Consider the following 27,790-nt stretch of genomic DNA (forward strand, 5'->3'; position numbering starts at 1 on the left):
GGCCATTTCCATCATAGTAAAGCAAAATTCCGCCCTTGTAATTCCTGACTTTTTTGTACCTTGTACGACCTGTACTCGTGTTTCTTTAATGTTTTTAGGACGGCAACATGGCTGATAGCAAACGTCTCCGCAACTTGTCTGCTTGACTGATTTTTATTGCGTTCAACATCAGCACATATCATCGTATCACGTAACTCATCTCTTTTACCCCTTCGTAATTTGTGTTTCTGTGGAGACACACATCCATGTCGCTCAAAGTTTTTAATAATATTTGAAATTGTTCCGCGACTAGGAATTGATCTGTTTTCATAGGCCACAGGAAACAAATTAATTATTTGGGCTACAGAATTGCCACCATAAAACCATTTTATAATCTGTACCTTTTCCGCTACAGTAAACAACATCTTAGTTTTTTTTTGCTAGGGTTAACTGCAAAGCGATGCGACCAACTTCGCCTCTCAACAATCTATGAACGATTCAATTTGTGCATTACCCCTACGCTTGTTTATCCCCCACTTAACGACACCGAATATACACACACACGTATACTTATACGTACGTCCGTGTTGGGTGTATCTCCAAAAATTAAAGTTACCAATCGGTATAACTCACGCATCCCATTCTTGTTTTTTCTTATTTTTAAGACCAGTCGTTCTTTAACTGTTGTACTTTCGCGTTTATACTTTTAGATCAACTGACATTCTTTGAACATTTTGTTAGTATTGTTTTTCGTCCTTTTCAAGTAAGTTACATAAACTCTGTTCATTAAGTTATGTTTTATGTTTTTCAAATTCCCTTGTAGTGGTTCGACCCTTTTGTTTTTCTGAAGGATTTTTACATGTTCTTTGAGTGACCTTTTCTAATTTACTTCAATGAAATGATTTATATATATATGTATACGATTTCCCGATTACTCATATGTGTACCACATTGACGGTAACTATTCCGTTCTTTGTATCAATTTTTTTTACCAACTATTTAATTTTAACTTTAGTTGTACCTGAAGAAGGCTACTTGTTAGCCGAAACATGTTGTACTGAAAAAGATAAATAAAGAAATCGCATCGTTTAGTTTAGAAACATTTTCTTACTCTTTCATTTAGAATTGTTTGATATTGAGTACAGCAAATAATTTCTGTTAACTTTTTCTCCATTTACGATCCAAAGCATCTTTTGGAAAATTACTAATCTATCTCTTGTTTTAATAGATAGAATTTTTGGCCAAGAACCTGGATCGTTTGCATCAAAACTTAAAGTAGACATTGATAGCATGGATACATTAGAACAGGAAGCTACATTTCTTTCATCTTCAACTGTGTTTGTTCCAGCTTCTGTTTCTTGCGTATCTACTTTTCCTATTTGTTCGGATTGCTCTGATGTTAGTGTAGCATCAGTTTGAGTTGAAACTTTTTGGTTTTTTTTTTTGTAAATGTGTTGATTCTGTCAAAAATTTATTTAACGAACCAGCCAACGCTTGATCAATTTCTAATTGTCTGGCTTTTCTTTTTTAGTACTGAGCCCCCGACAAAGTTGTTGGCTTGTTCTTTTCCGACATCTACAAAGCCGCAACATGTTATTTAATGGTCTTTAAAACTCGGAACAACTGCATTTACTTGATTCTATTTGACATTTCAAACACGGTTGGAGACAGAGTCGTAGTACAGTCACGACAAGGATTCGCGAATTTAATGATGCAAATTACTCGATATGACTTAAAAAAGAATAAGAAATAGGCAAATAGCTTACGTTCTATGCTTGATCATTAAACTTTTCATATACAAAAATGTTTCACAAAACTGTTTCTTTTATTTAGGTTTTATCTTGTTTACATACATGCATACAATGTGTGATAAAATCATTTTAAATGGTTTATGGAAAAATCCCTGAAACGGGTCTAAAGATCTAAATTTTTTGCAATTTCTTCGTGTAGGAAGAATCCAAGTGCATTCTGAATCTAGTGCAGTCAATTTTAATATTGGTTACATAAGAAAATTTAAATCTTCTCCTTCGAAACGACTTTTAATAATGTTTATTAAAAATTGATTTATAGAATTATGAGGGTTTACTCTATCATAATAATTATTTAAAAAATGTTTACATAATTCGATAAACATTGGAATCAATGAATTTGACGTCGACCTCAACACACCTCTCGGAAGTTCAAAAACATCGCACCACAAAAACACCACCACACGACGAACTACTAACAACAATCCAAAATCTGACGTTAATGTGTCAAGCACTAGTGACTACCATTACACAACAACAACAACAACAGGACAAAAAATTTGGAAAATCAAATAAATTCTTTGACTACCCAATTTCAAAACATACCAACAAATACGTCGAAGAATTGTAATTGTTTTCACAATTCTCGAGATAGACATCGTTCTTCGTCACGTCACTCGCGGAATAGATCTAATTCTACGAGTTATTCGACTATTTGTTGGTATCACCGTAAATTTGGAGACAACGCGGTTAAATGTGGAGGAACATATTGCAAATTTTATAATTCCTTCACCGACAAAAACAAAAATTTTCCATCGACATCAAAAAACTAATAAAGGTTTCAAAAGAAAAACAAAATTTTTCCAAATTCAAAATTTTGACAAAAAGTCAACCTCAATTTACGGTAAATTCTGTCAGTTCGCGACTTTTCATTTTTGACAATCAAAATAACCTAAATTTTTTAATTGACACTGGAGCTGACATTTCGGTTCTACCTCACAAATTATATCCGAAACGTAACCAAGATACCAACTCAAACCTTTCTGCCGCTAATGGTACTACAATTACTACATACGGTAAAAAAATGCTTACAATTTCATTAAATCTAAGAAGGAATTTCCCATTCGTATTTACTATAGCTAATGTTAGTAAACCAATCATTGGTGCGGATTTCCTTCATGCGTTTGGTATCTTGGTGGATATAAAAAAGAAGCGATTGGTAGATTCGAAAACCAATTTGTTTTCAATTGGTTCCATTGTCAAAAATACTATTCCAACTCCCAAAATTTTTTCTTTTGAAACCAAATATACAACACTCTTAAAAAAATTTCCAAAATTAACGTCTACACCGGACTTTACAAAACCAGTTGGACATAACACTCGACACAGAATTGTTACCAACTCACACTTACCGTTTTGTCGTCCCCGACGTTTAGACGTGCACAAACACAACATTGCAAAGAAAGAATTCGAACAAATGGTGGCATTAGGAATCTGCCGACCCTCTTCTTCTTCTACAGCGTCGCCTCTTCACATGGTTCCTAAGAAAGATTCCAACGATTGGAGACCATGTGGAGACTACCGACAACTCAACAACATCACAGTTCCAGATCGTTATCCTCTTCCGCACATTCAAGATTTTAACTTACATTTACACAATTGCAAAATTTTTTCAAAATTAGATCTGGTACGAGCTTATCACCAAATTCCTGTAGAAGAAGACGATATTCCTAAAACGGCTATCACTACACCGTTTGGTCTGTTCGAATTCACGAGAATGCCTTTCGGTTTACGTAATGCGGCACAAACCTTTCAAAGATTTATAAACGAAGTTCTATCTGGCTTAGATTTCCTATTCGTATATCTAGATGATATTCTAGTAGCCAGTCGCAATGAAGAAGAACATTATCTTCATTTACAACAATTGTTTGAGAGGTTAAGCTCTTGTAATATTAATATACAACCAACAAAATGTGTTTTTGGAGTTACAGATTTAAATTTCCTAAGTCATCAAATTTCTGCTGAAGGCGTTCGCCCTTCGCAATCTAAGGTTAATGCCATAACTGAATTTCCAAAACCAACCACACTAGAACAATTACAGCGATTCTTAGGAATGATAAATATTTATCACAGATTTTTACCAAACATCTCAAACATTTTAGCTCCTTTACATCATTTATCAAAAACACTTTATTCACAAAAACTTAAATCAATCACTTCTTGGACACACCATCACGACATTTCTTTCACTACAGCCAAAGAACTTTTATCAAAATCCGTCACTCTTGCACACCCATCACCACAAGCAACTCTTTCACTGACGACTGACGCCTCAAGTAAAGGTATAGGAGCAGTTTTATCACAGACTATAGACAATAAAACACAACCTTTAGCGTTTTCTTCTCAAAAATTATCTTCAAGCCAAATAAATTATTCAACTTTTGATAGAGAATTGTTAGCAATTTACACTAGTATCAAATTCTTTAAACATTTTTTACATGGACATCAATTTGTAGTTTACACTGATCACAAACCTCTAATCAACACAATTTTTTCTAACACAGAAAAAACTCCACGTCAGACACGATATCTTACTTACATAACACAATTCACATCAGATATCAGGTACATTACAGGAGAATCAAACATTGTAGCGGACACGTTGTCCAGAACAAATATTGATTCTCTAAATTCACAGTACCCTGACACACAAACCTTAAAAAACGCGCAATTTAACGATACAGAATTAACACATTTACTAAACAAACAATACTCAAAGACACAAACTACTAAATATAACCTATCGCAACAAACAACATCACATTCAGATGTAAAGCTTTGGTGCGACATTTCAACAAACAATCCTCGAACATACATACCACAAAAATTTCGTAAAACAATTTTCAACAAATTTCACAACTTAACACATCCTGGTATTCGCGCTACTACACACATCATCAAAACACGATTCTTGTGGCCTCACATGACAAAACACATTCAGTTATGGACAAAAACCTGTTTGCGATGTCAACAAACAAAAGTTCAAAAGTACACAAAATCACCTATTAGTAAAATTCCGATACCAAAATTAAGATTCGATCATATCCACATTGATTTGGTCGGTCCTCTCACTCCGTCCCTTGGCTGCACATATGTGCTCACCGTAATAGATCGTTTCACGCGTTGGCCAGAAGCTTTTCCTCTCAAAGATATTGGTTCTTCTTCTATTGCGGATACTTTGTTTCGGCATTATTTCAGCCGATTTGGCATTCCTAGCACTATAACCCATGATCAGGGACGACAATTCGAATCAAAACTCTTTTCAAAATTTCACACCCTTCTAGGAACACGTCAAATTCATACATCCACCTTCCATCCCCAAAGCAACGGAATTTTAGAAAGGTTTCACCGTTCTTTAAAAACAGCCATAACTGCCAGAGGTAACACTACGAGGTGGAACAATGATCTTCCCTTGGTTCTCCTAGGCCTCAGATCATCTCTTAAGGAAGACCTAGGTTGTTCATCTGCTGAACTTGTATACGGTCAACCACTTAGGCTTCCAGGAGAATTTTTTGTTTATATTCAACACCCTTTGGAATCTGATCCATTGCTATCTAGTTTACGAGAAACATTCTCTTGTTTGAAACCAGTAAACACAGTTTTTCATTCCAACCAAAAACCATTTATTCATAAAGATTTATTCATTTCAAAATTTGTTTTTGTCAAAATTAATGGGATTCAAGCCTCTTTAACACCAAGATATGAAGGCCCATTTAAAGTGATAAAAACATTTCCGAAATATTTTGTAATTTTCAAAAATAACAAGGAAGTAGCTGTTAACATCAACAACCTTAAACCAGCATTTCTTTTAAAAGAAAATTCAACTTGTCACCACAGCGAGGCAATCAATTCTCGTGATATAAAAATTCAAAAAAAAGTTACTTTCAATTTTTAAATATGATTTATTTTTTCTTTAACCACCATATTCCTCTTTTTATTAATCTTTATAGGAGGGGAAGTGGCTGTAGCATGCTGTGCACACGACATGTACAAAACAAAGGAGAACGTTACTATATAAAATTATTAATATTATTATCATTCAAAATAATCAATCGATTTTATCAGTACTGTGAATGTAGTTCGTATTATTATTTATTAAAATATTAATTTATATTGTGGATACATACATATATATCCACAGTACTCCTTTCAATTTTGGAATTATATTTACTACGGTTTGAGTTATGGAGGCTCTTGTCCTTATACAAGAGCGAATTGATTTGAATTTTGAGTTGCCATCAATTTTATTGTCCTGGAAATGTGATCCATGGACTCTTTGGAATTGGCTGGAAGTCGGCCAATACGGTCTCCAATCTTGTTACAGTTTCATTTCGAGTCTCACGGTTCTTCTACTAATCTTATCATATTAGTTTCTTAAATGCTATGGGATGCAGCTGCATAATTCCCGTTTCAGGGATTTTTTCATAAACCGTTTATAATGATTTTATCCGCTACTTACGGACACACTGTATGTGATTTCATATGTAATTACTTTCATTTGATTTTCTTTCCTTAATCAGTTTATTATGATTTTAATGGATATCTAATTTTTATTAATACACTCGCGGGGTATCTTAATTTATTTTTGTTGTTGATTATTAAAGGTCATTGAGTGTTCGTTGGTAAATTTATCGATATTCTTAAGATCCATTAATATTAGGGGTGGGGATGCGGATATCGGTCGTCCGTACCGCGTTTCCTCTTCCCACCACTTCCTCTTTTGTTCTCAAGCGTTAGTGCAGTACGCTTGTTTAATTTTTGGTAAAGTTTGTTCCGGCTTTCCTGGTTCCGCTTTAATCAACACGTGCAGTCGCATTAAATGAAAAAAGAAGGAACAGGATTTCCAGATAAGGTTTGAATATTTTTGTATAGAATCTAAATTATTAATAGTTTATTTTCTTGTTTTCGACCTGTTCGCTTGAGTTTTTTTATTATTTTATTTTTTTGACATTAAAGGAGTGTCTCTTACAATATTGACTCAGCCGACTCAATTTTCGTGTTATTGTTTTTTCTTTTCAGGTTATAATTTTGTTTAAATTCTTTTTTTGAGGAGAATTTTTTTGTAGCTTTGTTATACTAATTTTTTTTTGTTTGTTATTATAGACAGTTATTAATTTAACCAGTATAAGACCTTCTGCACACGGAGCTGCTCGTCATAGACGAGTATTAGACGCAATTGTAGGAAGACGTACGCTTCAGTGCATCTCACGTGTTTTTAAATAAAAATCAGCATATGGCGACGCAGCGTCGCGACTTCGTCTAAACATGCGACTCGCAGTGTTGCCAACTTGAGAGATATATCCCGATTCGGGAGATTTTTCAGTATTCCTAGAAACAAAGGATATTCGTCTATTTTGAGAGATTTTTAATTTCTCAAAATTATTATATTATAAAATTTAAATATGTTTTTGTAATTTAACATTTGCACTATCTTCTAATTATAAGACGATCAATATTTAGTAATAGCGCCATCTATCAGAGATTTGCCGAACGTAATAAATCTATCCGAAACAATTCGGGTATTTACCGCATCGAGGCTACGCCATGTTATGTCATATTCAATAATTGATTACGAGAGTAAACTGCGTAGAATCGTAAACCGTGTAGAGTACCGAGTCGGATTGTCTTTACTGTATAGAGTGTATTGTTTAAAAAAATGGAAGATTCTTCATCAGATACGGAACATTTAGAACCTCCTCAAAAAAAGTTCCACCAAGAAAAAGGAACCAAAGTTTTCCATGAATGTTGGTTGCAGGATCCCCATTTTAAAAACTAGTTAACAGCGGATAAGAAAAATAAAAATAAATGCAGGTAGTCGCGCTTCCTTTAATCAATAAAATTAAATTAATTATAAAATAATTTATATTTCTGTGTGAACATTATTAAATTTTAGATGTTCCGTTTGTAATGTAGACTTGACATGCGGTAAGAGTGAGAAAATATGTCAGCGGTTAAAACGACAAAACCATTGGCTAATTATTTTGTTAGTAATGATAAAGATATACATGTTTATAATATTAAAAGAGCTGAAATTAAACTTTCTGTATTTTTCGCGGAGCACAATGTTGCTACCCAAGTTGTGGATCATTTAGTAGCTCTGTTAAAATGTATCAGGAAGTGCGAAACGATGCGCTGTTTTAGCGGAGTTGCAAGATTACTTTAACCAGAGCAAACAAAAAATTTTTAATTAGTAACTACACGTTGGTTGAGTCGGCACGACTGTGTAGTACGAATTTTAAATAATTGGAATGTGTTAGAACATTTCTTTTTACTAGCAATAACTGAGGATAAATTAAAAAGTGCAGAAACTATCCACAATGACATGAAAAATATGTATTTAAAAGGGTATTTATATATCATGAAGTATGGTCCAAGTTTTTTAAATTCCCTTAATTCATTATTTCAATCAAATAGTCAGTTCATAAATTACATGGGCACTGTAATACTTTATTTATACGACTATGCACTAATTATTTAAAACCGGATGTCAAACTGAACATTTCTTGCCATTAGATAAGATTAAATTAGGTGATGAGTGTGAAAGCTTTATAAAATCTTTACCACTGGACGGTCAACAGGAGATTCGAAAAAATGTTTATCATTTTACGTAACTACTGAAATTTTAAAACGATTTCCACTTAACACTTAATAATCACATTTTTAAAGCAATGGAATTTTTAGATCCCCAAGTGGCATTTTCAATTAAGAAGAATTCTGATATTGATATAGTTGGATTGGCTATTGATTTTTTTAATTTCATTGCCACTGACATATCAATTGAGTGGCAGAAACTAGCTACTTCATTCGATGAAACTGAAATCGATGTGGCTTCAAATTGGATGAAAAAAAATTTTAATAACGACCACTTATTTACAAATTTAGGAAAACTTGCCAATATTATTTTAACATTGCCTCATACAAATGCTGAAGCAGAAAGAATTTTTTCCATGGTAACAGATATTAAAATGAAAAAAGGAAATAGAACGGGCGAGGAAACATTAAATGCAATGTGCGTTATTCGTAACGCTTTACAACAGAATAATTAAACATGCGTTGATTATCCCACCCCAAACGACTTATTACAAAAATATGTATATAAAGAATTTTATAGTTTTAAGGACTGATTAGTACTATCGGAAAACATATTTATATGATTTCTAACTTAATATGTTTGATTTTAAATATATTTTTTATTAAGTTTTATATTTTATAGGAGTATTAGTAGTTAAAAACTACTTACTTTGAAATTTTATGTTAGTCTTTTCTATTTAAAAACAATTTTTAAATTTATTTGTAGTTTTTTTTTTGCTTAATAGATGGGATTTTTAAAGCACTGCGCATAGGACTTTTTGTTACATTGTGTTGGTACCACTGCATGCGAGCTGCATTTTGCCCGGTGCGGTACCCAGTATAAATAATAACAGTAAAGATTGATGATGAAAGTGATCAAATGGTGAAATTTGTTCAATTAATTGAAAATTACCAATGGTTATACAATCATACTTTACTAGAATACTCTAGAAAGGATCGTACCGAAAAAGCTTAGTCTGCAATAGGCCCAAAATTGAAATAGACAGAAAATTTCAAAATTGTTTAATATATTACTTCAATTCGATAAAAATTCGGGCGATATTCTTCTAGAAAAAAGGCTTAGGTTATATTTTTGAACGCGCATTTTTTGAGATAAAATTGAAATGTACAGGTATCCCAAAATTGAGATACCATGCTTAAGTTGACATTTTTAAATAGGAACCCCATCATTTTTTTGTTGCATTTATGGATTCTACGTAAAATTCAGAGTATTTTTCATGTTACACGTAATTCAGCTGTCTTCGAAAAAAATGGCAATTAAAAAAGAACTGCTATTTTATTTCGGATAAATAAAATTTTTGGAAATTTTCAATTACTAAAAGTAAGTGGTAACTACTGCGAATGGAACTAAGATGCATACTGCCAGAGTACATACATTATGTATAGATTAAAATTATGTTAGAATTCTTTTTCGTTATACCATTATTGGCCCTGAGAAGGGCCTTTGTGTGGCGGCTTGTGAGAAAGCCCTTAATTGTAATAAATTGCAGAGCTCATTTTTTTTTTGGTAAACTTCTCTTTTTCGTGGACGACGATTTCAATTGTGCAGCACCACCAGCGACTTTCTTGGCGGTTTTGGGTTTCGGCGCTTTCGGCTTTTTCGTTGGTCCCTTGGTAACTTTTTTAGCTTTTGATGGTGCTTTTCTAACCGTGGTGGTTTTTTTGACTGCGGCAGTAGTAGAGCTGGTTACTTTCTTTTCTCCGACCGTTGGCGACTTTTTGGCTTTTACTGCAGCCTTCTTTTTGCTTTCAACAACAGGGGAACCGGACACCGGCGTTGTTTTTGCCTTCGCAGGTGAGGAGGATTTCTTCGTAGAGGCAGCTCGAGCTTTGGCCCTTTTAGATACGGCGGCGGCGGCGGCAGGTTTCTTTTTAAGGGAGGAAGTCGTTACTCTGCCTGACTTTTTTGCAGAGGCCGATGCCAGTTTAAACGATCCTGACGCACCTTTACCTTTAGTTTGGACAATACCGCCTGCAGCGATGGCGGTCTTCAGGAATTTCTTAATAAACGGAGCCATCTTCTCAGCGTCAACTTTGTAATTAGAAGTCATGTACTTTTTAATAGCTTGAAGCGACGAACCGTTGCGTTCCTTAAGGGTCTTAATCGCGTTATTCACCATTTCGGATGTGGGTGGATGGGTGGCTTTTGATCGTTGGCTTTTCTTTTTCTTCGTCGACGAATCGGAGGAGGAACCACCGCCGGCAGCTTTGTTTTTTACGGGTGAAGTGTTTTCCGTTTCGGAAGATACGGGGGTTTGCTGTTCCGTTTGTTGTACATCCGTCATTGTAGCGGCAGTTTGTAACAAAAATATTTTTTACAAAAACTCACGTGCACGAATGTCAACTTCGTACAAGTTATTCACAAACATTTTCCTCAGAAAATTGAACCCAACGTTGAATGTACATACCGAAGCCGAAAACCCGTCCAAAGTCGATTTTCCTCCGTTCGCACTGCTGGCATCACAACGGCGGTCTCGTGTTCGCAACTTTCTAGAAAAAGGAACCCGCTTGTGTTGGCGTCGCGACGTAAATATTCCCGTTAGGTATTTCAGTATAGTGGAAGAAGTTAACTCGTCGTCTACGTAAAAATTTTACTTGTGGGGGTACGATTTCGTTGTGTAGCGACGGTTGAAAGTATAAGATGTCATTGACGTGACCGTCGTCGTAAACTTTAGCGTCGTCGAATTTCGCGCGTATGTAAAAACGGACTGAATTTTCAATGAGAATAGCTTTCTTAAACGTTTTAAAACCACGAGGTGTGTAAATTTTATCAATATGTCTAAGCTTTTATCCTTAAAACGAGGACGATGCGATCGGCAATTCCACATTGGTCGCGAGTTTTCTCGTTGTTTCGAACATTATTGCCGACGTCGAGGACGCGAGAAAAGTGGTATATTGCGGCTCTAATTTAGGGATTACGTTTTCGTGTAAGCGTCGTATCATGCAAATACCTTCACGTGAGTGAAAAGTGAAATATTCGAGTGTTATATTCACACCGCCAATGTCGGTCGTTACGCATTTACTCAAGTCATTCATTCATTGCTATTAGTTTTTAGGTTCATATGGTCAATATGATACCAATTATGTATATCAAATCTAATTTCTATTATTCTATACTTAATAGTATAATATATGCATATATTTTTCCTTTCACACACTTTATCATATCTAAGTGTTGTGTAAACTTATTTAGACCTGGTTAATGTTGTTAAGTGTTGTGTTTTATATTGATTATGTTTTAGCTTATTGACGAAACTTGTTTTGACCGTTATTAAATAATATTATTTTAATTCAATGGATTATTTGGAGTTTCCCTTTAGAGAAGAATGTCACAAAACATGAAGCAGATACTGCGACATGAGATTTATCCCGCAAAAATGTTTTGAATACGTTTTAAAATCAACGTATTTAGGTTAATTAGGTAACAATAGCGATTAAACATGAAGGCAACTTATACTCAAATAATTGTTGTAAATGATGATAATGGTCTTCTTCATTGCGACTTGCTAGTCTTGCTACGAGAGTATCGTCTAGATATAAAAAAGGAAATTTAAGCCAGAAAGAACTTCGTTTATAAATCGTTGGAAGGTTTGTGCAGCGTTGCGTATTCTTAAGGTGGTAAATGAGAGTACTCTTCGGCTGGAGTCCGATCGAAAACTACGTAGAAAGGAACGACCGTTAGTACAGTCGTTACAATGTGGAAGCTTTCGGAAATAACTATATTCCTACTGCAGGGAAAACAATTTAAATGACAAGGTTAAGCCTGGCTGGTTGGTCTTCTGGCATTAACACAACAAACTAACAAAATCCATATTAAAGTTATTGAAATTGAATTAATGAACAGAAAGACCACGTTAAAAGTTAAAAACCTGAAGTAGGTCGATTTTCCCAAGAGTTTTCTACAGTTCCTACATTGTAACAACTCGACCCCCCCGACGGTATCCCTTTCTACCCTCTTTCAAATGGGTTCAATTGTTAGAGACAAGGTTAACACCACGTTAGTCAAGCACACGTCAAGAATGGCATGAAAAGCGTTATTTCCTTGCCGCTTTAATTGATTATTTGAAGCAAATACTGCGACAGGAACAAAAACAAAAATGTTTTGAATACGGTTTGAAATCGACATAGGTCATTTAAGTAATAATATCGATTATACATAAAGGCAACTTGGTTTATACAAAGTTTTTGTAGTGAAATTTAAATGCGGTCAATAAAAACTCTGAAGAATTCTACTTAGAAAACCAAATCGGAGGATTACTTACCAATTATTATTTCTGTCTTGGAAATATATCAAACCCTCCTAAAACATGAGAGCAAATTTAAGTACAATGGAAATAATCAATTATAATTACTATCGCAATAGTTGTTTTTCAGAAAATAATCTCTTGGTTCTGCAAAGAACTGATCTTATTGAGGAGGAGGCCTTTCGGTATGCGGCTACTCCTCCACCCAACTACCGAATCCAACCCACCAAAAACTAGCACTACTCCCCTACATAATCGAACACAGCTCCTACCGCTAACCAGTTCCAATCATTCATATGGATTTATGGCTGTCATCCATAATCCTATTCAATTCTCCTTTACCTTCTGTCTCTGTCTTCTCCTCCCTTTCGGACACTCCTGCAAGATATGCTGCAGGGTGTCCTCACTCACCTCACACAGACACATCCCGTTCATATCCCTCTCAAAGATACATTGAATGGACCATGCTCCGTCATCAGCGGAATGCCCTTACCGAACATGGCCACACTCTACACTTACTCCCTTGACTCTTACCGTCTTACCCGCTCTCCTCATCCCTACATCATCTCTAAACTCTCATCCCAATTCCACTATCTTACCCATTTTCTTCGCCCTCTTAAATACTTTCACAACATCATTCACCTCCACACTTCTTCTTTTACTCATTATCAACCACTCTACCGCTGTCATATTGTCGTTACACACCATTAAAGGCCAAAGCTACGGAGCTGTTAACGAAAAAGGCGAAGATTCAGAAGTCGAAACCACCGACATCAGAAATGGTTAACGGCGCTATTAAGAATCTAGGTGAGCGCGGCGGTTCTATCAAAAAGTACACCGTTTATTAAGAAAATTCTTCAACGCTGCCATTGTTTGGGGTGCTCTTATCCAAACCAAGAGCAAGGGAGCGTGGGCGACATTATGACCGGCGAAATCCTCCGCGAAAAGAGCACAACAGCCAAGGCGAAAATGACTCCGATTGACGAAAGAAACGAGACGAACCCCCCTGTTACGTCACCCAAAGCAACATCAAAAGCGCAAAAGACCACCAAAAGTCTTTCAATGTGTGCAAAGATAGTTTACCAGTGATGTGGCGCTGTAACGCTAAGGCATGGGTAACTCGCGATGTGTTGTCGTTCTCGATAACCCACCGGCACATTCACCAGATTTAGGAGCAGAAGTTGGATGGATTACGATGACATATCTGCCACCTAAGACCACCTCCCTTATACAACCCACGGATTAATTGGTTATAGCCATGAAATATATATATATATATGGCCCATTGAAAACGAGCTGAAGGCCTGAAACACGTCAAGTTTGTTTCTCAGGAGGGCCACTTTTGAAGCAAAATTATTCCCCAAACTTTACCCTCCGAAGCGGGGTGTCGGGGAACATTATAAAGCAACCAGAAGCGCACGATTTCTGCCGTGTCCTTGGGATTATTGTCTTGTTAAAAAGTAAATGATCTCGCTATCCAAAAATTTCTAGCACTTTCTAATCAATTATTTTTTAAATATCAAGGTAATATCGTTTATCCATGATACCATTTATAAATGTCGTATTGCCTGCACGAGCAGCTGACATATATGTACACCCACAACATAGCACTACCACCTCTATATTTTACTGTTGGGCACAAATTTTCTCGTTTTGAATGCTTCGTTACGTTTTCGCCAAATTTTGGTGCGCGAATCACAATTAAATAAATCAATTTTTTCAAGTTTCATCACTAAAAATCACGTAACAACTTAAGGCATGGTGTGTGACACGGGCGACTGACACCGGCAGATTTTCACGTGCCCGTGTCTGATACGGGCGCTCTTGTTATATCTAAAAAAGTCGATGATTTAAATAAATAAGGCATGCCTTAAGTGGTTAATTTCCAAAATTCATCGTCTTTAGAAATGTGTAATGTACTGCACTGACGAACGAGCTTTTTTTACAATTTGGCTAATTTCACCTAGTGATATCCTATCTTTTCATAAACTAACAATCAAATCTCGAATCCTTTGTGAAATTTGGCGGTTTCTTATACTCATTTTTAATAAATATCCAAACATTGAATGGCACTAATACGAGATCAAACTACAGTAGTCTGTTTGCAAGAACATACGCGTCTAGGGAATTAAGACAGTTTAAGAATGGAATTAAGAATCTAAGGTAGTCGGTGTGTGTAAAATTTACGCCTTTTCTTGTATTTACTTTTTTTATAAATCCCAAAAACGTTCAATTTGGAAATAAATGTTACAGTTCGGATTCCTTATATTTCTTTATCAATCCCAACAAGTTTTTGATTACCTTAAAGAAGATACACCTTCATCTTCTTTAACTTTTATTGTACAAGTTTTAAAATTTAATTCGTACGGAAGCTTTCGTTGTAATCATCAATATTTGAATGCATATGGAAGCAAATTAAGTTTAAATTATTTAAACATCATAATCTTTTTTTTAATTACTAAAATCTTATATGAAATAATTGAATTTATTTTATATAAATTAAAAAAGAACTTAATTTTTTTTTGATTAAATCACATCTTAAGTTCACATTGAAAATTTTACACGCTATTACGTTTAGAAATTAGAAAATGCACATTATCCGAAGTCCATACTGAAAGAGCATTTTTGCTTTCATAATAAACACCGATTGAAGGGAAGCAAAACGAAAATTCTTTTTCATAAAACAAGTGATTGGTTCTGAAAAGAACCGGTCTTGTTGGGAAGGTTTGGTTGATTGATGCAAATTAGGCTCTTTCGCCGCGAATGCGCCTAGCAAGCTGAATGTCTTTCGGCATGATGGTTACTCGTTTTGCATGAATTGCACACAAGTTCGTATCTTCGAAAAGTCCGACCAAGTAAGCTTCGCTCGCCTCTTGCAAAGCCATAACGGCGCTGCTTTGAAATCGCAAGTCGGTCTTGAAATCTTGGGCAATTTCTCTAACCAAACGTTGGAAGGGCAACTTTCTAATTAGAAGTTCGGTACTTTTCTGGTAACGACGAATTTCTCGAAGAGCTACGGTTCCAGGTCTGTAACGATGCGGTTTCTTGACACCACCGGTAGCGGGAGCGCTTTTCCTTGCCGCTTTAGTTGCGAGTTGTTTACGTGGCGCTTTACCTCCGGTAGATTTCCGAGCAGTTTGTTTCGTACGAGCCATTTTAGTTTATTATTAACGAGATACGTACCGTACGACAACAAAGATATAGTTAGTCAAAGTAAACTGAGAGATCGCTCGGTTGAAGGCTACTTTATACCCGTGTACGTGACTTGCATCGGATTGGTCGAGCCGTAGAATCGGCAGGCGTGTCCATTGCGCCACCATATAAGCGCGCGAAAAGTCCCGAAAACGATAGTCCGCTGTCGGTGCTTGTTAGTTCGTCGTCGTTATACATACATAAAAAGAAAAATGACTGGCCGTGGAAAGGGAGGAAAAGGTCTTGGAAAAGGAGGCGCCAAACGTCATCGCAAAGTACTCCGTGACAACATCCAGGGCATCACCAAACCAGCTATCAGACGTCTTGCCCGTCGCGGCGGTGTAAAGCGTATTTCAGGATTAATTTACGAAGAAACTCGAGGAGTTTTAAAGGTTTTCCTTGAGAACGTTATTCGCGACGCTGTCACATACACTGAACACGCAAAAAGGAAAACCGTTACTGCTATGGACGTCGTTTACGCCCTTAAGCGGCAAGGTCGTACTCTCTACGGCTTTGGGGGTTAAGAAATTTAAATTATGTACCTATTTTAATTTTGACGACGACTGTTCTGTATTCAACACGACCACCCGGTTCTTTTCAGAACCACTATATTTATGAAAGTTAAGGAATATTTTCACATACAATCCGGACAATTACATACATACGTAATATGTATGTATGTATATTAGGTTCATTCCAACCACGCTTTAGACTTTTGACGGTCACAAGCCTGCACAGTTAAAAAGTGCGCTGCTGCCTTGAAAAGGATGATCCGCGACGTTTTGTCAAGCGTTCCAACCACAGAATATTATGTTATTCTGTGGTTCTAACGACCGTCGGTCGGACAAGTTCGTGTACCTGGTCCCGACCAAGAACGGTTCACGTCCTTTGGCGCTTGCACATATTTCATTTCCAATTGTGCAGCCTGTCTGTTATAGTTTCTGATATTTCTGGTGGTTTTTATGACTCTCAGAAACAGTAGTGGCACTAATTATCACCCCGAAAAAGTACCTCGACGTGATTTATGATAGGCCCTCCTACGAACTATGTAGGTCCAGGGGGCCGCACTTCTTTTTTTATTTTATTTGAAATTCAACAAAATAATGTAGTAAAGAATATAAATTTACTTATACTTGACTGATTTAAAAAAAAAATTAATAATTGTTAATTGTTTAGACTTTAAGAATATAAATTTGAAATAAAAAAAAAAGAATTTACGCCTTAAAAAAAAGAAAAAGCACTTAAACAGTATTTAGAGTACCAAATTATTGTTTACATTCGAATAATACACAATTTGAGTACCTCTTCCCATGGTACTGGGAAGAGGAAAACTTTGAAGATGGGGAATTTCCAAAAATGGATAATAGTTTTTAAAATAAAAAAAGATATCGTCATTGTACTGTTTCATGTGAATATTTAGCTGACCAGGCTAAGGTGTTTTACCGGAAACATTATGGAAAGGATGATTTTCGTGCTAGTAGAGGTTGGATGGCAAAATTTAGAAAAAGATATAGCCTGAGAAATTTTAAAATTACTGGCGAGAAGCTTTCTAACAATTTTCAAGCAATTGCACCTTTAAAAAAAAATTGGCTCTACACATTAGAAAAGAATACTTATGCCCTAATCAAATATATAACGCAGACGAGTCAGCTTTATTTTATAAGCTTCTTCCAGATAGAACTTTGGTGGGATTCCACGAAAAACAGCACCAATGCCAACACAGAAGGAGACCGTAAATTAAAATTGCACGTTATTGGTAAAGCTAAGAATCCACGTGCCTTCAAAAACAAAGAAATACCAGTCATCTACAGATCAACTTCAAACGCGTGGATGACCTCGATACTTTTTGAGGAGTGGTTCACGAAATGTTTTGTGCCAGAGGTGAGAAAATATTCTCAAGGGAATAACTTACCTGGAAAAGCGTTGTTATTAATCGATAATGCGCCAAGTCATGCTTTAGAAACCCAGTTAGTTAGTGACGATGGATTAAAACGCAAAGAATAAAAAAGGTATAATTCAAGAATCGTCGATGAGAAATCACTCAAATAAGCCGTTACAAATTAAAAAAAAGTACGGCAAGGTATAAAACTTACCGAAAAATAACTTTAACCCACCGGTAATATCAATCCTATCCTTTTCTATTTTCACAGCCGATATACCAACATAACATTAATCCGATAAAATGTATGAAAGAATTAACAATTTGTTAACGCATATTTTCGGGTGAAATACCCTTGTTTCTTAGGTTTTCGACGCACAACGACTAAAATGTCGTTGTTTACCATCTACCTGAAAAAGTCGGGTTGGAGGGACCGTCGAAAAAAAAAAAAAACTTTAACATTCAGATCCACACGAGCAAGCAGGTAGATGGTAAATAAAGACGTTTTAGTTATTGTAACCAAAAGAACAAGGGTATTTCACACGAAAATATGCGTTATAGTATCAACAAGTTTCATTTTTACTTATTGGTTTTATTGGTGTTGTGTGCGGGATGTGGCAAAAACAATTAATAGGACCAGTGCTAACCGTGGTGCTGTGAAAATACATCGTTATCATTGTTGATGACGTCACATGGAAACTTTAAAAATCGAAAGTTATTTTTTACTTTAAGGTAAGTTTTTCACTTTTCGTTGATTTTTTAGCGACACGATGATTTTTATAAAATTCAACAAAAAATGTGATTCGTATTAATACCTTGATATTACAGGTCATGTTTAAAATATACATACATACATACATACGTATACGTATGCTACTTGAAAGAATATGTATAAAAAAGAAAATGATACATTTACACAACCGCAGACATCGATAGTTCATTATTCGACTATATTTTTTGTGGCCCTGAGAAGGGCCGTTTTGTTAATATGGTGTGACCAAGTTGTAATTAAATTAAGGTTTTTTCTCGGTCTTCTTAGGTAACAAAACAGCTTGAATGTTCGGAAGCACACCTCCTTGAGCAATCGTCACGCCCGACAGTAATTTATTCAATTCTTCGTCGTTACGTATGGCCAGTTGTAAATGTCTAGGGATGATACGAGTCTTTTTGTTGTCTCTCGCAGCGTTACCGGCCAACTCGAGAACTTCGGCTGCCAAATACTCCATTACGGCCGCTAAATATACGGGAGCTCCAGCTCCTACGCGTTCCGCGTAATTGCCCTTCCTCAACAATCGATGAATACGACCAACAGGAAATTGTAATCCTGCACGACTGGATCTGGATTTTGCTTTTCCTTTAACTTTTCCACCTTTTCCTCGACCCGACATGGCTTAGTTGACTTGGTAGCGTGCCGAAAACTTCAACAAAACGTATCAATTCAGAGCGAAATACAGGTTTTTCAAATACATATACCTAACTGCGCCGACGGTTCGACCAATAGCGGCCGTCAGCCAAGCGGTAGCAACGGGAGGCGTCACCTACTGATACGACGCTACCACTTTATAAACGGTAAAGACAGGCCATTTTTATAACACTGTATACTTACTGCAGTGTACTACGCTGTGTACTGTCGAAAATCTTGTCACCGATAAGTTTTATTAACTAATCAACGAACAACAACAATGCCACCGAAAACTAGTGGGAAAGCAGCCAAAAAGGCGGGTAAAGCGCAGAAAAATATATCGAAAACCGATAAGAAGAAGAAACGCAAGAGGAAGGAAAGCTACGCTATTTATATTTACAAGGTATTGAAACAAGTTCATCCTGATACCGGTATTTCGAGCAAAGCTATGAGTATAATGAACAGTTTTGTGAACGATATCTTCGAGAGGATAGCCGCTGAAGCATCCCGTTTGGCTCATTACAACAAAAGATCAACGATCACCAGTCGAGAAATCCAGACTGCCGTCAGACTTCTGTTACCTGGAGAATTGGCGAAGCACGCTGTAAGCGAAGGCACCAAGGCTGTTACTAAGTACACAAGTTCCAAATAAATGGCGAAATAAACATCCCCCCTCCCTACCAAACAACGACCGGTTCTTTTCAGAACCAAAAATTAGTATCTGAATAAAGAATATTATCGCAATTTACAATATTTTTAAGTATGTATGTATGGATTGGGGAGTGCATGCAAAACCGCACGCCACACTTAGGCCCCATTGGGCCCCTTGTGCATCCTCCCATTACACACTCTGGTCACATCAACCAGCCTAAGGATTTACCAAAGGCTAGGACGGCTCCTAGAGGTGCATTCCTGATGTCATCTGTGGTCGGCCATTCCTCCCCGAAGGTCCTCATTCTGAGGTCGGTCAGAGAGGGGCAGTCACACAAGATGTGTTTAACCGTCTCGTCATCCTGTTCACAGGCTCGACAGAGAGGGGAGTCAGCAAGCTTCATGTTTTGAAGGTGCTTGTTTACCTTACAGTGTCCCGTGAGGAGACCTGTGGCAGTGCGAAGGGCACTTTTACCGAGCCCTACGAAGAACTGGGCTGTTGCGGCTGAAGGATATTTTAACAATTCCTTGGCGAGATGACAGCCCGGGGTACGGTCCCACCCGTTTAAAAATTTTTTGTGGGTAATGCGCTTGATTAACTCGATGTGAGTAGCTAAAGAGGGGGTAATTATCGGCTCGGGTGCACAGGGCGCTCTACCGGCAGCACGTTTGGCAAGCCTGTCAGCGTGGTTGTTACCCTTGGAGCCGGAATGCCCCTTAACCCACTGGATTCTGACACGATTGTATTTCGCGGCCTCCTCCAGTGCTTTGTGACAATCCATTACTACTGCAGACGTTATAATAACTCTGCTTAGAGCTAAAAGAGATTGTTTACTGTCTGTGAAAATAGTGAAGCACTTACCCCGCTTGTTGGATTCAACAATGCAGTCGGCAGCAAGTTTAATAGCAGTTAGTTCCGCTTGTATGACGGTGGTGCTAGACCCTAAAGGTTCCGAGAGGCGAATCGGGGGATCGTGAGAGAATACCCCGGCGCCTGCACCATTTCGTCCTTTTGAACCATCAGTGTAGATCTTAAAAGTTCTTCGTTCATCTACTACTGTGGGACTGACGTGGGTGAGGTACTTCTTTGAGAAAACATATTTTGCTGGTCTGTGATCAGTCTTACACTCGAGTAGGGGTGTGTCTAACACTGCTTCCCTCCAGAGTGTTGAACTGCTGCCAGCGTCCTCATCCTTCATAGTTCCTACTGATTGTAGTCTTTTCATGGTTACCAACGCCACTTCCTGAATATGTAGGTTGAGTGGTGGTAAATTTAACATGATTTCCATGGCCGCGGTGGGGGTTGATCGCAGCGCACCTGTAACATATAGACACGCGAGTCTCTGTATTCTATTAAGTGCAGTGGTGGCGGTAGACCTAGAAGTTCTAGTCCACCATACCACCGCACCGTACGTTAGCATTGGTCGAACAACGGCGGTGTAAATCCACAGGGCTATCTTGGGAGACAGACCCCAAGTCCTCCCGACAGCCCTCCGGCACTGGCCGAAGGCGACACAAGCTTTATTAACTCTATTGTCTAGGTGGGATTTCCACGTTAGTTTACTGTCTATTATTAAGCCCAAGTACTTAACTTCAGTAGACAGTTTAAGTGGAGTTTTAGCGAGCGTTGGCAATCTAGGATTGCCAATGTTGCGCTTGCGTGTAAAAAGAACCATTTCTGTCTTCTTGGGATTGACGGAAAGGCATTGTTTATTACACCAGTTCTCAATTAGATTGAGTGCTTCCTGCATCCTATCGAGGAGTACGTTAGCGTACTTGCCTCTAATGAGGATTGTCAGGTCATCTGCGTAGCCAACGGTTTTAAAACCGGCTAGTTTTAGGCGTTTCATGAGGCTATCGAGGGTGAGATTCCACAAAAGTGGAGAAAGTACCCCCCCTTGCGGACAGCCTCTAGTAACAGCCCCTTGAAGAGTGGCTTGGCCAGCTCTTAGTTTGACGACCCTTTGTCTTAGAGTGCTCTCAATCCAGCCGCACAGGGCCAGAGGAACGTTATGCTCTAGCAAGGCGTCGTTAATTCCGGAGAAGGTAGTTTTATCAAAAGCTCCTTCCACGTCAATAAAAACCCCGAGGGCGGACTCTTTGTGGTCCAGCGCACCACCGACGAAACTGATCACTGAGTGAAGAGCCGTCAGCGTGGACTTTCCCTGGGTGTAAGCATGTTGATTAGAGTCTAGTGGCCTGCTGCGCAGACAAGAGTCTCTAATGTAACGATCGCAAAGCCTCTCCAACGTTTTCAATAGAAAGGAGGAGAGGCTAATTGGTCTATAGGACTTCGGAAGGAAGTAATCTTGCTTACCCGGTTTAGGTATAAAGTTGACCGTGACTTCACGCCAACCTCCCGGTACATAGCGGAACGCCAGGCATCCCTGGAAAATACTCTTCAGGTGCGGTAGCAGGTCATCCAGTCCCCATTGTAAGAGGGCCGGTGATATCCCGTCCGGTCCTGGAGTTTTGAACGGCGAGAACGTATTCACAGCCCACCGTATTTTCTCCTTCTTGCAGATGACTTTGGCCAGAAGCCATTCATCAGCGGTAGGTACGTGAATTTTCTCTTGTTGGACATCGTTAAAGTTGTCCGAACCTGAGAAATGAACAGTCATTAAAAGCTGTAAACTGTCTTGAAGGTTGTCGGTATAAGAACCGTCTTCCTTCTTTAGTATGCCAATACGTTGAACAGGGCTCGAAGCAAGCACCTTTTTTAGGCGGGAGACCTCTGCAGAGGAAGTAATTTCCTCGCAAAAGTTCTTCCATGCTTCTCGCTTTTTTCGACGAATGGTTTTTTTAAAAGCTGACAGCTTCCTCTTGTAGAGGTGCCAGTCAGAGTCGATCCTGGAGTCCTTAGCTTTGTTGAAGGCAGTCCGCACCTCTCGTTTCAGTGAGGCAAGCTCGGGGCACCACCAGATGGTAGCGCGCCCAGATACCTGCTCCCTACGGAGGGGACAAGCCTTTTTATAGGCAAGGATCAAGGAATTGTGTAGAGACTTTGAATAGTTCTCTAGCTCGCAGCTGTCCACTGGTTTTCGTCGACCGAGTCTAGTCAATAACCCAGATAGTGTAGACCTGAACTTATCCACGTCCGTCCTTCTGGGATTGCGACTCAGTTTGTTTACGATCTTAGTGTTTCCAAGATCAAAAGTAATCCACCTGTGGTCCGACATTGAAACAACGTCGGAAACCCTCCAGTTGTGGATTGATTGTGAAATATTAAAGGAGGCTAGAGTGATATCAATTACCGACTGACCTTTCGCAGTTACAAAGGTCGGTTCAGTGCCTCGGTTTAGTATGTCTAAATTACTGCAATAAATAAAGTCTAAGAGGGCCTTACCTCTAGTGTTGTCATTCGCACTACCCCAAGCCGTTGAGTGAGCGTTTGAATCGCAGCCGATGACAAGATTCCATTTACCTACCCTAGCGGCTTCAACCAGTCGCACCAATCCTTCGGATGGTGGCAGGTCCTCAATGGGGAGATAAACAGATGTCAGCAGAATGTCTGTTTCCTTCCGGTTGACAGTAGAACGTATCCTAACGGTCGTCGCATCTGTGTCCGTGAATTGGGGCATCAGATAGCTCCGCACATGTTTAGGTACGTAAATGGCGGTTCGAATCTTCCCTTCCCTGGGGCAGCTGAAAATAGAACCGCTTAAACCACTGAGTCCGCAGACCCTGGATTTATTAACCCAGGGTTCTTGGATCAGTGCGATAACGTTACTCATCATATCGAGGTGACGACAAAGGGTGGCAGTTGCAACCCTGCTATGATGCAGGTTGCACTGAACCACCGTCAGATCGTCCCCCTCCTCTGGTACATCACCTCTGCGTAGTCCCATCATTTTGGCGTCGAGGTGTCAATATCAGCGACCATGTCTGCAGGTGGCGAATCCAAAATGGACTCATCAGCCACCTCAGAGAGGGCTAGAGAGCCTGGCGTTGAAGGTGCCAAGTTGACGATTGTGACGTCGTCTTCCTTGGCGGACGGTGCCTCAGCGGCATCCATTTCCTCCACAGCTTTTTGGGTCCCAGTTGTGACTGGGTCTTCAGCTACCGGGTCCTTGAGTCTACTGACTTTGGCCGTGAGCGTATTAAAGAGGTAGCATATTCTACCTTTGTTTTCCCTCAACCAATCGGCGTCCCTTTGACCAACTCCAAAGACGAGGAGTCGACCTTCACGGTCCTCTCTCACCTCGAAGCGGAAAAGGCACCAATTACGGATGTCGAGGTGCTTATTCTGTCCAATCAGGATAGCTAGGGTACGTTCTTTACCCTTGACTTCAACTCCATTGTCCGGGATCCAGAGTTGGACTCTGGATAAGGCCGGAAGTTCGGAGTCTTTTACCACGCTCAACCTTACCCCTTCAAGGGGTGGGAGCGAGTTAACCTCCGCCTTTAACCATTCCAACGAATGATCATTATTACAGGCGATCTTTAGGACCTGACCTGTATAAGTCATGGCTGAAAAGGTCGGCGTCGGTGCCTCCTCTTCAGGTTTATCAATGTTGATGCAGATGTCTCGAGCGAGCGCCTGCACCAAATTGTCTTTTATGGTATCAGCTTCCTCTTCGGTAAGTTTACCGACTTGGTTGAGGCCGTTGATAATCGCGACTTTAAGATGCCCTAGAAGCGCATCCTTATAGTCGGTCGTCTTGCGAGCCGCTTTCCCCTGGGGCTTGTCCTGCCTCGGCCTCTTCGTCACCTTCATAGAAGGTTCAGAAGAGTTGGCGGATCTCAGCCTTTTGGGACCCGCACCAGCCTCACCCCGGGTTCGGGCGTCGACCTGTCCTCTCGACTGCGGCGGCCGCGCCCTTGAGTCGCCCTGTCCGCTGGATTGCGGCGGTCGTACTCTTTTCGGGACAGCCACGCCACTAGTCGATTGCGGCGGTCGCGCTCTCGACCCGTCGTGGGTTTTCGGCCGTGCTCGGCCGCTTTCGCGTCTGGAGCCGCTGTGGGTGGGGGCCGTACCGGCCTCCTCTTCCCTAGCGAACCTCCGACTCATTGTCTCTCTAGTCTCTGCGCCGCGAGACCGATGGCGCGGACCGCGATGGCGGCGGTTACGACGGCGGACCTCGGTGAAGTCCTGCGCGTCGTCCGACCTTGCCGGCGGCGGCGGCTCATCGGCCCCTGAGGGCGTACCACTAGCGAGTGGGGTAGGATTTTTGCTCTTAGAAGAGCTCATTGTGCCCAATTGGGTATTTAACCTTTATAAAAAGAAACCGGGGTCAGCTTGACGAGATGTCAAGCGACGCACGCGGTTAAGTTTTTAGGTTATGTCACTCGGTAGTTAGAAAAATTTATTATTTATTTTTAAGTTAACCCGGCGACAGTGTGGTGGGTTTTTTGCATACAACCTTTGTGGTGGGGTATGACATACACTAAAATAAATTGACAGAATAAATAAAAATTCTGGTTTTTGTGTATATTTTAAGTAACTTTTATTCACTGTAGTATATCTTGATAAGGATATATATTTTCAGTTCATAGTGACTAGTTGTCAAAAAATAACGCAGTAAATCATTGACTATTAATTTTTGTAACTAAAAGAAACTTATTGTTAGCTAAAGAAATATTGATAAGTAGTTAAAAAGAAAGATGAAATATTGGAAAATAGAAAGCAGAAACTGATTTCCTTTATTCATGCCCGAGCAGTCATACAGTCATCACACGATACCACAGAATGTTCTAAACAAACAGCTTTTTTACACTTTGCACATCTATAAAATGTTTTTCTGTCACTTTTCCTAGGATAAAATTCGCATCTTCTAGATAGTTTATGTCGTTTCCCCGGTGGTTCATAAACGTTCATTTCGTCTACTGGCCTGGGGAGTAGCAATTCACGTGGGAGCCTTTTATGCAGAGCTCTGATTGCTTTGTGCTCCGTCAACAGTTGTATGGCCAATGTTTTCCATCTTTTACTATTGCGAGGTACATCGTAGCTCGCCGACAGCTCATCAACGACATCTACGCCACCTTTTGTAGCATTATAAAACGAAACTACTTCCGGTTTTCTTTTATCCCCAGTAGTTTCATCAATATCTGGAGTATGGTGTAAAGTAGACATAAGAAGTACAACTTTACCTTTTTGGAAACTAAAGTGATACCTTTTTGAAAATCAAATTTGCTGGAATGGTCTGGTCTGTTTTTCACTACTTGAAAATGAAGCTCTCGGGTATTTGCCGTTTGTTCTTCCTAACCGTCCCGACGGGTGTAATTCTGTGTTGTCTCAGCAGTGTTAGCATCAGATCATAATTGCTGAACCAATTATCAAACGTTACATTTCGTTTTGTGCCGGAAATTGGAGCTATAAGTCTAAGAACCACATCGTTTGGCTTATTGCTCAACTTGAATGGACCATCAGGTTGCAGTCCCACGTACAATTCTAAGTTGGGAACAAAGTATGATTTTGCATCTACAAGTGTAAATATTTTCAAACCATAACGTGCTGGCTTTTTGGGCATGTATTGACGAAAAGCACAGCGACCCCTGAATGCTTCTAACTTTTCATCAATGGTGAGATATTCGCTTGGAGTAAACGAATCCTGGCATTTCCCTACCAAGTGGAAATGCTCGGACGTTGTCGTGTTACCGAAACCCGGGGCGAACCTAACGTTCCCGCAAAGCTACAGGCCCATCAGTTTGCTTTCTTGTCTCGGCAAGGTATGCGAGAGGATCGTCCAGACGAGGCTACAAAGATCAATTCAAGATCTTAAGCTCGTTCAGGACGAACAGTTTGGTTCCTGACCCAAACATTCCACCGTACACCAGGTATTGCGACTTGTCGAATACATAACCGAAGGCTTCAATCGAAAGCAAAGCACTTGTGCGGCGCTTTTCGATGTTGCCCAGGCGTTCGACAAAGTATGGCATGAAGGACTTTTGTTCAAAATGCTAGAAGCGGGCGTGCCCCTGGCGTTGGTTCAATTGATTGCGTCCTATCTTGGCGGTGGGAAGGCGCGCATCAAATTGAACGGTACGCGTTCGACAGAGCGAATCCTAACTGCTGGCGTCCCTCAGGGGTCGTTGCTTTCACCGATCCTTCTTAAGTAATCCTTCTTCTATTGACAGTTCTTCCCTCTTTTCGAAAAAAGAATGTAAATCAGTTGGAATCTCTTTCTTTTCTGGCCAATGTTGGTAAACAAATCTAGATATTTTCTCAAATGTAGCATCCTTACTAGTGTCATCTTTTAATTTCCGCTTTTTCACAGCAAGATGTCGTAGTCTTAATCGTAATAGACGACCTCGTTTTGGCCCACCTATATTTTCTATTTCAGAAGGTTCGTCATTATTAGTAGGTAGACGTGATAAAACATCTGTGGGTGCGTTGTCTTTTCCTTTCTGGTAAATGATTGAGTAATCGTAACTGTTCAAAATAATCGCCCATCGTAAAAGTCGGTTACTCGCTATTTTCGGTGTTTGACGATTTTCACCAAAAATCCTTTCAAGCGGTCTATGATCAGTGAATATTGAAAACTTACGACCATAGATATACTGGTGAAATGTTGTGACGGCGAAAATAATCGCCAATGCCTCTTTGTCTATCGTAGCATATCTTTTTTCAACATCTGTAAATTTTCTTAACGCATATGCAATTGGACGTAATTTTCTATCAGGGCATTCATGAAAAAGAACCGCACCTGCTCCTCTGTCACTCGCATCGCTCGTGATTATTATTCGCCATTGAGGGTTATAATGAATAAGAGTATCGGATGAAGACAGAATTAATTTTAAATCTTCAAAAACTTTTTTGTTCTCTTTAGACCAAATCCAATGTTGTCCTTTTTTTAAAAGTTCATATAGAGGTGTACATCTAACATAAAGATTTGGAATAAACTTTCCATAATATGAAATAGCTCCTAGAAACGATCGAAGTTCTGTCGTATTTGTCGTATAAATAAAGTATGATTTTGCATCTACAAGTGCAAATATTTTCAAACCATAACGTCGTGCTGGCTTTTTGGGCATATATTGACGAAAAGCACAGCGACCCCTGAATACTTCTAACTTTTCGTCAATGGTGAGATATTCGCTTGGA

General features: G+C 39.0%; 5 protein-coding genes across 5 annotated transcripts; 2 read left to right on the top strand and 3 right to left on the bottom strand.

The window, feature by feature from the left end:
- Positions 1-9,800: 9,800 nt before the first annotated feature.
- On the bottom strand, positions 9,801-10,747 carry LOC139430775 (histone H1-like). The gene has a single exon (XM_071198054.1). It carries the CDS (start codon positions 10,661-10,663, stop codon positions 9,872-9,874), a length of 792 nt encoding a protein of 263 aa, XP_071054155.1. The 5' UTR covers positions 10,664-10,747; the 3' UTR covers positions 9,801-9,871.
- Positions 10,748-15,125: 4,378 nt separating this feature from the next.
- Positions 15,126-15,816, bottom strand: LOC139430570 (histone H3). Its single transcript, XM_071197733.1, has one exon. The coding sequence runs from the start codon at positions 15,775-15,777 to the stop codon at positions 15,367-15,369; it is 411 nt and encodes a 136-aa protein (XP_071053834.1). The 5' UTR covers positions 15,778-15,816; the 3' UTR covers positions 15,126-15,366.
- A 167-nt stretch (positions 15,817-15,983) lies between these two features.
- On the top strand, positions 15,984-16,486 carry LOC139430584 (histone H4). Its single transcript, XM_071197755.1, has one exon. It carries the CDS (start codon positions 16,027-16,029, stop codon positions 16,336-16,338), a length of 312 nt encoding a protein of 103 aa, XP_071053856.1. The 5' UTR covers positions 15,984-16,026; the 3' UTR covers positions 16,339-16,486.
- Positions 16,487-18,645: 2,159 nt separating this feature from the next.
- LOC139430671 (histone H2A-like) lies at positions 18,646-19,122 on the bottom strand. The gene has a single exon (XM_071197880.1). The coding sequence runs from the start codon at positions 19,079-19,081 to the stop codon at positions 18,707-18,709; it is 375 nt and encodes a 124-aa protein (XP_071053981.1). The 5' UTR covers positions 19,082-19,122; the 3' UTR covers positions 18,646-18,706.
- Positions 19,123-19,303: 181 nt separating this feature from the next.
- LOC139430647 (histone H2B) lies at positions 19,304-19,833 on the top strand. The gene has a single exon (XM_071197843.1). The coding sequence runs from the start codon at positions 19,376-19,378 to the stop codon at positions 19,745-19,747; it is 372 nt and encodes a 123-aa protein (XP_071053944.1). The 5' UTR covers positions 19,304-19,375; the 3' UTR covers positions 19,748-19,833.
- The last annotated feature ends 7,957 nt before the right edge of the window (positions 19,834-27,790 follow it).

Source organism: Onthophagus taurus, chromosome 7 (assembly GCF_036711975.1).
Source record: "Onthophagus taurus isolate NC chromosome 7, IU_Otau_3.0, whole genome shotgun sequence".
NCBI classification, from domain to species: Eukaryota; Metazoa; Arthropoda; class Insecta; order Coleoptera; family Scarabaeidae; genus Onthophagus; species Onthophagus taurus.

Excerpts from the sequence above, each read along its gene's own strand:
- LOC139430775 (XM_071198054.1), bottom strand. The coding sequence starts at position 10,663 with ATGACGGATGTACAACAAACGGAACAGCAAACCCCCGTATCTTCCGAA.
- LOC139430570 (XM_071197733.1), bottom strand. The coding sequence starts at position 15,777 with ATGGCTCGTACGAAACAAACTGCTCGGAAATCTACCGGAGGTAAAGCG.
- LOC139430584 (XM_071197755.1), top strand. The coding sequence starts at position 16,027 with ATGACTGGCCGTGGAAAGGGAGGAAAAGGTCTTGGAAAAGGAGGCGCC.
- LOC139430671 (XM_071197880.1), bottom strand. The coding sequence starts at position 19,081 with ATGTCGGGTCGAGGAAAAGGTGGAAAAGTTAAAGGAAAAGCAAAATCC.
- LOC139430647 (XM_071197843.1), top strand. The coding sequence starts at position 19,376 with ATGCCACCGAAAACTAGTGGGAAAGCAGCCAAAAAGGCGGGTAAAGCG.